The following is a 12,427-nucleotide window of genomic DNA, read 5'->3' as shown; positions in this document are numbered from 1 at the left end:
TTAATTGTGATATATTTATCTTTTACCAAACTAATTTTTTCATTAATAATTATGGTAACATTTCTCTTGATTCCATTGTGCTTTCTAGGCATACAAGCATCTGAAAGTAGTGATATTTTGTTTGCTTCTATCTCATATGTATTTTATATCATTGCATTACTAGGAAATTCCAAAAACAATATTAAGTAATAATAGTGATACTAGAGCTTCTTGTTTATTTCTGAGTCTTTATAGATTTCTCTTTCAGTGCAATTCTGGCTTTGCTTTACCGTGGCCATTTTCACTGAATCCTTTTCTATCAGTTGTTTAATTATTTTTATTGTTGTTTTCACTATTAATGAATGTTGAGCACCTATATTTTCATCTACACATAGTCTCTGTACTTTCAAGTCTTTAGCTTATTTCTTTCTCCTCTAAAACATGGTCTAGTTCCTTGGGGGAGAAAGTTGTTCTGAAGCAATAAACTATAACAAGTACAGAAAAAGAAGGAGAAAGTATGGATTTTCTTCCACTCTTCTTAGGCAGCAGTGACTTACCACAACGGCCTTGATGCACTCAAGGTAAGAGGTTCTCTTCACACAGGTGACATGAGGACCATCCACTGAAAGGACATTATTCATGTTGTCATGGAAGCTGTAGCACTTATTGGCCTCATGACTTGAGACAGTGCACCATCTCACAGTTTTTTCAGGGACAGCCAGACACAGCCCTACGGGAGACAGGCCAGGGGTGTAAGGGACCCACAGCATTCACCTTTCTCTGCTGTAAGAAGAGGTTAAAGACAAGGTCAAGGGTTGGCTGAGAGGGGTAGACACAATTTGGACTGGCTGCCTGGCTCACATAAATTCTCAGGTCCCATTTCTCTGGTTGTGCCTTTTCCCTTGGAGAAAAAAGCCAAAGCATCCCCCAAAAGTTAAAAACAGAATTATCATATGACCCAGAAATTCCACTCATAAGTATATACCCAAAAGAATTGAAAACAGGTGCTCAAATACATATATACAAATATTCAGAGCAGCACTTTTCACAATGGTCGAAAAAGGTTGAAACAACCCAAATGCACAGCAATGAATGAATTGATAAGCAAAATATAGTACATCCACAAAATGGAATATAATCTACCGTAAAAAGAGTAAAGTACTGCTACATGCTGCAGCATTGATAAAGCTCAAAAATAATACGTTAAATGAAAGAAGCCAGACACAAGAGGCCACACATTATATGATTCCATTTATATGAAATATCTAGAATAAGTAAATCTATAGAGGCAGAAAGCAAATTGGTGGTGGCCAGGGGCTGGGGAAGAGGAGGATGGGTACAGGATGTTCTCTTGGGGTGTTGGAACTATGGTGGAACTAGATAGAGGATGTAGTTGCATAACCCTGTGAACATACTAAATACCACTGAATTGTGTCCTTTTAAATGATTAATTTCATTTTAGTGAATTTCACATCAAAAAGAACATAGTATTATGGGAAGGAAGATTTGGGCCTAATGATTTAGTCTTTGTCTTGGCATTAGATACTCGTAACCTTACATGGTAGTAACTGCTGGGGCATTAAAACCAGTGTCTGTTCATTTCACTGGCACTTCAAGCTGTAGTAATTAGTGTTAACAATAATGCAAAGGTAAAATGCTGTTTACAGATCTGTGGTATTTGAGCAAAATGTCATCTTAGATGAAATCTAGCAGATGAAAGTAACAGCAGTCACAGCTATGAATTTTTGAGGAGGCCCTGTGTGTCAGGCAGTGGGCCAGGCACACGACCCTGCTCGAATGCCCACAATTGTCCTGCCAGTTAAATATTGGTGTTCCCATTTTGTAGATGAGTTTAAACAAGCAAACAAAAAAAAACTGTCAGAGACATCAAATGACTTGAGATGAAGCTAATACTTGAAACACCCAGGTCTGTTTGACTCCAAAGCCTGTATTGTCTTTTAACTGTCTGCAAGTAGGAAATATCAAAATAAATGGGACAGGAGATGTCAAATTTCCTTAAGAGAATCCCATACCAAAGACAGGGAGTGACAAATGGAGTGCTTCAGCTCTGTTTTGAACAGGCCTTCGATAGTAGCCGCCAGGGTAGAAGAGCCAGTGAGAGAATGAAGCTGTCAGGACAGATGCCCTTGGGCAGAATAGAAGTGTGTGGAGTAATAGCTCATATTGTATTTTGAGCCTTTCAAAGCATGCTTACTCTGCTTGCCAATACAGATTCTTAAAACATTTCTGCTCTTAGAAATGACTGGTAACTGTAGAGACAATACAACTCTATAAGTGAAAATAGCTTTGTAAGCAGGTTAAGTTACACAAAGAGCTACTGTATACAATTGCAGGTTTTTTTTCTTTTTCAAAGGTTTGCACTTACTGAGAAAGCCTTTTTGAAAGTCTATTTTCAGTCACCTGTGCTTATGGTCAAATGATTAAAACTGTAGCTTTTGAATTTCCGATGTTTTAAAATTATTTATTTATTTATTTATTATTGAATGAAAGATTCTTTAAATTCTACCGTGCTTTACAATTTCCAAAAGTTTCACACAGATAATTTCATATAATCCTATAATAACCTTTTTTTCCCTCTCCTACCTCTATATTGCCCCTCATCCCTTCCCTCTCCCCAGTGGTAATCACTAGTTCATTCAGTGTGAGTATAAAATAGGGTGAATGATATTTGCATCGTTAGGGGAAAAGCTAAAGCCTTGACAAAAACATGGTACTAAAACAGGGAACTAAACAAATGCAAAACAAATAAAACACAAAACAAACAAACAAAAAATCAAACCAGGATGGACTTCTGTTTCCACCTATGAGAAATAACTGATATGGGACTTGCCCTAGCACTTTAAACAGGTGAGGAAAAAAAAAAACTGGGGAAAAACATATGAAAAAAATGTTTTAAAACATTGGACAATAGGAAGTGCAGGACTGTGATCCCTGAGAGAAGGGAAACAAATAAAGTAAGCCCTGTAATCACACTACCAGGGCAGAGAAGAGAAAACAAATAGCCCGGTGGTCATCCCAAGCTGAGGAGACAGAGATCATAGTTTGGTAAGGTGGAGGCAATTAGAATGTGCAGCACAGGGTACCAAAGAGCAGAGAAGGCAAAAAGAGGGGAGAAAGAGAAGAGAGATTGAGATCCAGAATTGTCACACCTTGGAGATTTGGCTGAATATCAATTTGAGCATTGTGGAGGCCAGGCAAGGACAACTGCTAGGGAAAGAAAATTTAATGGGGAGCTTAAACCAAACATTTCTCAGAACTCAAATGGGGCTAGGAATCATTTGGATTCCCACCATTCAGAGTGGAGAAAATCTTATTGAATAAATAGTGCATTTATGAAAGATTCCATAAGTAAGCTAAACTAGATCTAGAAAGAAGGGTATTCTAGACACTGTCTAAACAGCTTGAAAAATAGTCTTGAGAAGGTTAGCTGATCTGAAGACAGTATGAGTGCCTGCCAGAAAAAAAGGTTGACACTCCTTAAATTAAAAAAAAGCAAAAAGCAAAAACCAAAATACAATACTCAGCAAGGTAAAATTCACGGTGTCCAGCAACCAATAAAATTAATACACAAGTGAAGGTGCAGGAAAATGTAACCCAGAACCAGGAGGAAAATTAGTCAATAGAATCAGAACCAGAAATGAAAGAGATAAGGAAATTAACAGAAAATAGCTTTAAAACAGCTATTTAAAATGTTATAAGTATGCTCGGAGAGTTAAAGAAAAGCATGAACATCAGCGCTGCTGGGGGCGCTTCCTTTCCGCTCCCATGCTTGTCGTGGTGCCACCAGACATGCCCTCAATGTGCAAAATGATGCCAGAGAGTTCGTGGACCTGTATTTGCTGCAGAAATACTCTTCCAGCAACTGCATCATTGGCGCCAAAGACCACGCATCAGTCCAGGTGAACTTGGCTGAGGTCAACAAAGTAACAGGCAGGTTCAACACCCAGTTCAAAACCTAGGCTATCTGTGGGGCCATTCACAGGATGGGAGAGTCAGATGACTCCATTCTCCGACTGGCCAAGGCCCATGGCATCCTCTCAAAGAACTTCTGACTGGAGAGGATCATGGATGTGGAATATTTGTCATAAATAAATAGTGAACCCTCCCCCCAAGAGAAGAAAAACATGAGCATAATGAGGATACAAATATAAGATGTAAGGAGCCAAAAAGAATGGCTAGAGATGAAAAATAGAATATCTGAAATGAAAATTCCAGTGGATGAGATTAACAGCTGATTAGATATGCGGAAGAAAAAAGATGATCTAGAAGACATTCTTACAAACTATCCAAAATGAAGCAGAGAGAAAGAAAGATAGAAAAACAAATGAACAGAGCCTCAGTGACTTGTCTTACAGTATCAAGTGATCTAACATATGTGTAACTGGAGTCCAGGATAAAAAAGGGGGGAAGGGGCAAGAAAAAATATGTGAAGAAAGATTTGACCAGAATTTTTCCTAATATTACAAACTCACAGTTTGTAAAACTACAAAGCTCAGAAAACTACAAACTCACAGTTCTAAAGCAACCAGAGAAAAGAGACAAAATTAGGTACAGAGCAGCAAAGACAATAAATATCTCAGACTTTTTGTCAGAAACCACACAAGTCATAGACAATGGAATATCCTTAAAGTGCTAAAAGGAAAATAACTAGAAATCTAAAACCAATGAAAATAGCTTTCAGAACTGAAGGCAAGAATAAACGTTTCCAGACAAACAAATGTTGGGAGAATTTGGGTACAGCAAACTTGTGCTACAATGAATGTTAAAGGAAGTTCCAGACCCAAGTGGTTACACTCATGAATTCTATCAAACACTTAACAGAAATAACACCAATGTGGCAAAAACTATCTTATAAAGTAGAGGAGAAAGTAATACTCCTAACTAAGTTTCTAAGGCCAGCATTAACCTGATACCAAATCCAAACAAAGTCATTATAAGTAAAGAAAACTACAACTAAATATACCCCATGAACATAGACACAAAAATCATTTACAAAATATTAACAAATCAACCCAGCCAAAAAAAAATTCTTGAGTACATGAACACACACACACACACACACACACACACACACACACACACACAGGTTTATCCCTTGCCCAGGAATGTGAAGTTGAATTAATGTGCAAAAACTAAGCAGTATAGCTCACCATATGACAGAATAAAACAGAAAAATTCATACGATTATCTCAATAGAACAGAAAAGGCACTTGTCAGTTCAAAATTCCAAGCAAAGTAAGAATAGAAAGGAATGTCCTCAACCTGATAAAGGTCATCTACAAAACACCCCACAGTTAATATTATACCTAATGGTGAAAGACTGAATGCTTTCCCCTTCGGGTCAAAAACAAGGCAAAGATTGACATTCTCATCACTTCTGTTTAACACTGTATTAGAGGTCTTAACCATTTTAACAAAGCTCAAAAGAGAAACAAAAGGCATACAGATTGGAAAAGAAGATAGAAAATTGTCTATATTCACAGATAACACGTTTCTCTACACGGAAAATTTTAAGGAATAAATGATTTAGAAAAGTCTTAGGATCTGAGGTCAAAGCGCTAAAATGAGTTGAATCTCTACAATGCTAAAAAGAAAAAACTGTAAAATGAAACTTTAAAAATACTACTTACGGGCTTCCCTGGTGGCGCAGTGGTTGAGAGTCCGCCTGCCGATGCAGGGGACACGGGTTCGTGCCCCGGTCCGGGAAGATCCCACATGCCGCAGAGTGGCTAGGCCCGTGAGCCATGGCCGCTGAGCCTGTGCGTCTGGAGCCTGTGCTCCGCAACGGGAGAGGCCACAACAGTGAGAGGCCCGCGTACCGCAAAAAAAAAAAAATACTACTTACAATGGCTTTCAAAGATATGAAATATCGGAACTCCCCTGGTGGTCCAGTGGTAAAGAACCCACCTTCCAATGCAGGGGGCACGGGTTCCATTCCTGGTGGGGGAACTAAGATCCCACATGCTGCGAGCCAACTAAGCCCTTGGGCCACAACTACTGAGCTCACATGCCTCAACGAGAGAGCCCACCTGCCACCAACTACAGAGCCCACGCGCCCTGGAGCCCACACACCACAACTAGAGAGAGAAAAACCTGCATGCCACAAGTAGAGAGAAGCCTGCGCACCGTAACGAAGAGCCCGTGCCGCAACAAAAGATCCCACATGCCTCGACGAAGACCCAGCGTTCCACAACTAAGACATGATGCAGCCAAGAAAAATGAAAGAAAATAAGAAAAAAAATCTAAAAATAATATATATGAAATATCTAGAGATAAATTTAACAAATTATGAACAAGAGCTGTACATGAAAACTACAAAATATTTCCAAGAGAAATGAAAGAAGACCTAAATAAATAGATACAGAATGTTCATGGATTAGAAAACTCAATATTGTTAAGATGCCAAGCCTCAAAATAATTTATAAATTAAATGCTATCTCAATAATAATCCAAGCCTAAACTTGTTTTTTATAGAATTTGATAAACTGATTCAAAATTGTGTTTGGATATGCAAAAGATCTAAATGGCCAAACCAACACTGAAGTAGTACAATAGAGTAGGAGGATTTATACTACCTGATTTCAAGACTTATTATAAAGCTACAGTAACCAAGACAGTGTGATATTGGCACAAGGAGAGATATAAAGCTTAATGTAACAGAACAGAAAGTCTAGAAATTGACCCATATATATAGGGTCAGTAGATTTTCAACAAAGCTGCCGAGGTAATTCAGTGAAGAAAGGATATTCTTTTCGAAAACAAGTCCTGGAATAACTGGATATCCATAGGAGGAAAGTGACTCTCAACTCTTACTTTATACCATACACAAAAATTAACTAAAAATGTATCATAGACCAAAACATAAAAGCTGAAGCTATAAAACTTCTAAAATAAAACAAAGAGGAAACTATTGCAACTTTGGGGGTAGCCAATTATATCTATATTTTTAGAGAGGACACAAAACATAATAACAAAAAATAAAAATTAGGTAAGGGAACCTGATCAAAATGTAAAACATCTGCTCTTCAGAAGGTATCATTTAGAAAATGGAGGGCTTCCCTGGTGGCACAGTGAATCCGCCTGCCAATGCAGGGGACACGGGTTTGAGCCCTGGTCCAGGAAGATCCCACATGCCATGGACTAACTAAGTCCATGCACCACAACTACTGAGCCTGTGAGACTAGAGCCTGCGCTCTGAAACACGAGAAGCCACTGCAATGAGAAGCTCGCGCACGGCAACAAAGAGTAGCCCCTGCTCACCATAACTAGAGAAAGCCCGCGTGCAGCAGCAAAGACCCAGAGCAGCCAAAAATAAATAAATAAAATAAATTCTTTTATTGGTGGTGTGATGAATTGGGAGATTGGGATTGACATTTATACACTAATATGTATAAAATGGATAACTAATAAGAACCTGCTGTATAAAAAAATAGAATTCAAAAATTCAAAAAATTAATTAATTAAAAAAAAAGAAAAAGAAAATGGAAAGCTAAGCCACAACATTATTACTCATCAGGGAAATGCAATTTAAAACCGTTGTGAGGTATTACACACACCTATCAGAAGGGCTAAATGTGAAAATATTGACAACACCAAGTGTTAGTGGGATGTGGAGCAACTGAAATTATCATATTGTGGGTGGGAATGGAAAATGGTACAACTACTCAAAAAGTTTGACATTTTCTTAACAAGTTAAACATAACTTACCATTATGACCCAGCAATGCTACTCCTAGATATTTACCCAAAACAAATGAAAATATATGTCCACCCAAAGACTTGTACACTAACATTCATAGCAGCTTTAGTCATAATATCCCAAACTGGAGACAACCTAAACATCCACTAACAAATGAATGGAAAACAAACTGTGATAAAGTCATACCATGGAATACTACTCAGCAATAAAAAGGAATGAACTTTGATACATACAACAATGTGGATAAATCTCTAAACGATTGTGCTGAATGAAACAAGCCAGACAAAAAAGACTACGTAGTGCATGATTCCATTTATATGAAATCCTAGAAAAGGAAAAACTTATCTAAAGTGGGAAAAAATGGGAATGACTGGGAAGGGGTAGGGGACAGTTTGGGAGTGATGGAAATGTTCTATATTTTGGTTGTGGTGGTAGTTATGGGGGTAGGCATATTTGTTGAAATTCATTGAACTGTATGTATACTTGTAGGAGAGCATTTTATTCAATGTAAGTTATGCTTCAATAAAAATGATTTTAAAAAGAAAGAGTGTGTGCAAGCAAGCTAAGGGTCAATGGAGTCAAGTAACCTAAACTAGGCCAGCCATCAATAACACTCCATCCAACCATGTGACAATTTCAAGAAGGGGCAATCAGGGCTTCCCTGGTGGCGCAGTGGTTGAGAGTCTGCCTGCCGATGCAGAGGACACAGGTTCGTGTCCCGGTCCAGGAGGATCCCACGTGCCGCGGAGCGGCTGGGCCCGTGAGCCATGGCTGCTGAGCCTGCGCGTCCGGAGCCTGTGCTCCGCAATGGGAGAGGCCACAACAGTGAGAGGCCCCCGTACCACAAAAGAGAAGAAAAAAAAAAAAAAAAAGAAGGGGCAATCAGAGCCCACCATGAATATTTCAGTCTGCTCCTAGAAGGGAAAAGCTGCTGGTGGCCACATGCTCACTGCGTGGAGAAATCTCTTCCCTGGAAGAGCAAAAGGTAGAGAAAGGAGGTGGCAGCCAAGGTGGAGGTACAGGCTGTACTGAGCCCCTGGTTCTTGGCTCTTGCAAGGCCTACTAATCACCACTCTCGCTCCTCTGACACTTTTAGTTTAAGCTAGTTTGGTTACACTCCTGTCAGCGGCCACCAGAAGGGTTTTTATAGGAAAAGAACACTGAGCTTTGAAGAAAGCACGTCCCTGATTCCAGCCTTGACAAGTGGCCAAGAGAGAAGGAATGTTGGGATGGAGTGGGCGGAGGGCCAGGGAGGGGCAGCTCTTGCCTCTGTTTAGTAAACACAGAGCCGACTGGGAAAGTGAACTTTTGGTCAGTGCCTGACGCTGCCAAGAGAGGGGACGGGGGAAGAACAAACAACAGAAGCCTTGTTCAGGACGAATACGGGAGAGGCCAGGGGGCTGCACTCCGGATTTTCTGCAGCCATAGTTGGACCACAGCTGTAGCGACATTGCCAGCCTTCCCCAGCCCCAGCAGAGCTCCCCGTGTGGCCCTAGGTGGCAGCACTGGGCCAAGGAGGGCCACCCCCATCCCTGAAAGCACTCCTTGCCTTTCCTGCCTTCTTCTGCTCAACCCAGGTTACCCCTCCCCCCATGACAGATACCCTACCCCAGAAATGATCTAAGACAGCCTGAGACCTGACAGAATCAGGGCTGGACAGAACCCAGTTGTCCCGCCAGGCAGGGGTCTCCACCTGCATGAGGTCAGTGACTTTGCACCATTACCTTCCTTACAGTTACCCAGCCAAGAGCCCTGACAGCCCCCCAACACGGGAAGGGGCCCCCTACATTTACATGCAGGATTTTTTTCCAGTGATAACTCACCTGTGCCTAGAGCTCTGCCCTTAGGTACATGACTTCATGTCACTTTCACAGCAACAGTGTGTTTGCTGTGAAAAAGTAATTTCTACAGAACTGAGGAGGGAATTAGCTCAGAGAGGAGGGCAAGGGACCACCCAGTCACATGGCACTGAGTGGCAGGTGGATTCCATTCTAGGGTGATTGTTTCTCCCCTATATTCCGCCACCTCCCTAGTGTGTAGTCGGGATGGGAGGCATTGTACAGTTCAGAGCAGGAAAGATGCTTCTGGTTAGATACCTGACATGACAAGCTTACCTGATGTGCCCCTCCCCCTCTTAATAATAGTCCTTGAGCCCTCGGAAAAAATCCCTTCTCTCCTCTGACCCTGTTTCCTTCACTGTAAACTGGACGAACAGCCTCCAGGCCAGGGGTCATGAACTTTTTCTGTACTGGGCTAGCTAGGCAATTACTAGTTTTGTGGGCCATACAGTCTCTGTGGCAACTACTCCACTCTGCCCTTAAAGCCTGAAAGCAGCCGTGGACAATACTTACCTGAATGAGCATGATCGTGTTGCAATGAAGTTTTATTTAGGGACGCTGACATTTGAATTTCACATAATTCTCATGTGTCAAACTATTTTTCTTTTTATTTTCTTTCACACATGTAAAAATGTAAAACCCATTCTTAGCTCTTTCGGCTGTATATCAGGCAGCTGGCAGCATTTTGTCGGCTGGTCAGAGTTTGCGAACTCCTGCCCTAGCCTGCAGGGCTTCTGCAAGGGCGAAAGTTGGTCAGGTGCGCTGATGCACCACCGGCGGTGGAAGGCACCTTGGGGCCAGCCGGGCGCTGGGCTGCTTCGAAGCCGCCTAGACGAGGCAGTGCAGTGTCCCGCCGTGGCTGACCCTCGGCTGGCACCCGGTCCCATCCTAAACGGCCGGCCCCCACCCGGCTCCCAGTGCGCACTCACCCAGGGCCCCCGCGCACAGCACGGCGCACACCGCGAGCCTCATTCTCCTCGGCGGCGCGCGACTCCTACCCGGCTCCCGGGGCCTCGGCCCACTTTACCTGCCCGCGAGGGGGCGGATCCGCCTCCTCCGAAGGGTTCGCCCTTCCGGCCCATTGCCCTCGCCACACCCCCACCCCTCGACCAGACAGCTCGCAGGGGCTCGCCGCGGCTGCACCTCTGCCCAGCGCCCGGAGCTGAGAGGCTGGATGTCTGCTCGCGGGCTACGAGTCCGCACCCCGCAGGTACGAGCCGCAGCAACCCCGGAGCCCGCTAGAGAGAGAAGCCGAGGCCCAAGATGAGAGTGACCGCCTGGGCCCCAGATTAGTTACTAGAATGCGGGTTCCTTGACCCCTGGACCTTCATCTAGACAAGCAACTCTTCGATGTCTCCAACACAGACTCTTCGGGACTGAGGGGCGGTCCACGAGGTGAACACTGTGGACCCTTCCCCCAGGAGAGCATGTGCACACGCATACACAACGTTTTGAACGCAATTTTCAGGTATCCTCAGACTCTTCCTCCAAAAGCGTCTCGGTTGCCCACTCTGGGTCCCTCCCCCACCCCCAATCCCCCTGACACGGTCTCCTGCGACCCTGGCTGAAGGCTGAGGTCAGGTGAAGCGCTGAACCCTGGGAGGGCTGCTTCTACTCACCAGTGCAGCCGGCAGCCCCACCCTCCTGAAGTCTATGAGCTCTGCCTGGGGGAAGTCTTCCGAATTTAGATTTTTCAAGAATTTTCTTGAAGCGTAATAAACATACATAAAACTTAACATATCCTAAGTATACAACTTGAGCAATTATCACCAAGAGAGCACACCCATGTAACCAGCACCCACATCAAGAAACGGAACGTGAACAGAGCCGGGGCGGGGTGTCTTTCCTCCAATTACCTACCATCTCCCCACAAAGATATCCATTATCTTGACTTCTGGCAACATAGACTAATTCTGCTGATTGTTTAACTTTACAGAGATGGAATCATACAATATGTACAATGTTGCATCTGACTTCTTTCTGGTTACATTTGTAAGATTCATCTATGTTGTTGTGTATAGTTGCCCGTCAGGAGATCTTGGTGTTGCATATGACCCCATATTGTATATGCAGGACTTGCTATTTATCCTGCCTGTTGATGATAGTGGTTTCTAGTGGGCTCTTATAGTGTGGGCTGCTGTGAACATTCTAGTACATGTCTTTTCCTGCACATAGGTATACATTTCTGCAGGATATTTTCCTGGGAGAGTAACTGCTTGGTAATAAAGTAGGCATATGTTCAACTCATAGATACTCCCAAACACTTTTCCCAAGTGGTTGAACCAATTTCCACTCCCACATTAAGAGTACAAGAGTTTGGCTGTTCCACACTTTTACTGTTTTGCTGGGAGTGTTGGTGGTTTTGCACCATAATTTTGAGTTTTTCTGATGACTAATGAGGTTGAGTATCTTTATATGCTTATTAGCTATTTAAATGCCCTCTTGTTCAAGTCTTTTGCCCTGAATACATTTTAAGTAGACTTTCTCTCAAATGAAGTATTAGGACTGGCAATATAGTAATTCAAACTACAAACCAAGACTGTAAGAGTGTGTCATAATGGAATTTAAACAGTTGGTTATTTTAGCCCACCATAACCCTTTACTCTGCCCCCTTCTTCTTGTGCGCAAAGCGTGACTCTTTGCTAAGGAAATACTGTTGTTTGTTTCAGCTCCTACCAAAATTATGAAAAGTTCTTCCCTCTGTCAGAGATTAACCCTGCCTTCCACTGAGGCCAGAGATAGTCCTGAGGGAGTAGGAAGAGGTTGTAAATCACAGAATTCACAAGGTCAAAGGCATGAGACTATTATACACAAACCTGGGCTCTCCTCCCCTTCTCTTATACATACACACACACACTCACACATATACCTCCAAGTAAACAATGTGTCCT

The 12,427-nt window shown here is 42.5% G+C and overlaps 1 protein-coding gene and 1 pseudogene across 2 annotated transcripts in view; one reads left to right on the top strand and one right to left on the bottom strand.

Annotated features, from left to right (window-relative positions):
- LOC307054040 (inhibitor of carbonic anhydrase) overlaps window positions 1-10,508 on the bottom strand; it is a gene marked incomplete at both ends in the record, with an annotated part of 40,328 nt that extends 29,820 nt beyond the window's left edge. Inside the window, 2 exons of the mRNA XM_079705541.1 lie at window positions 537-709; window positions 10,466-10,508. Coding sequence (XP_079561667.1) covers window positions 537-709; window positions 10,466-10,508 — 216 coding nt within the window. The remainder of the gene's footprint in view (window positions 1-536; window positions 710-10,465) is intronic.
- LOC307054032 (small ribosomal subunit protein eS21-like) lies at window positions 1,621-4,052 on the top strand (annotated as a pseudogene). The gene is made up of 2 exons: window positions 1,621-1,628; window positions 3,788-4,052. The product of its transcript is annotated as a small ribosomal subunit protein eS21-like (transcript).
- Window positions 10,509-12,427: the final 1,919 nt, after the last annotated feature.

The sequence above is a fragment of the Hyperoodon ampullatus genome (genome assembly GCF_949752795.1).
Source record: "Hyperoodon ampullatus genome assembly, chromosome: 5".
NCBI classification, from domain to species: domain Eukaryota; kingdom Metazoa; phylum Chordata; class Mammalia; order Artiodactyla; family Ziphiidae; genus Hyperoodon; species Hyperoodon ampullatus.
This window is presented reverse-complemented; position numbering and strand designations above follow the sequence as displayed.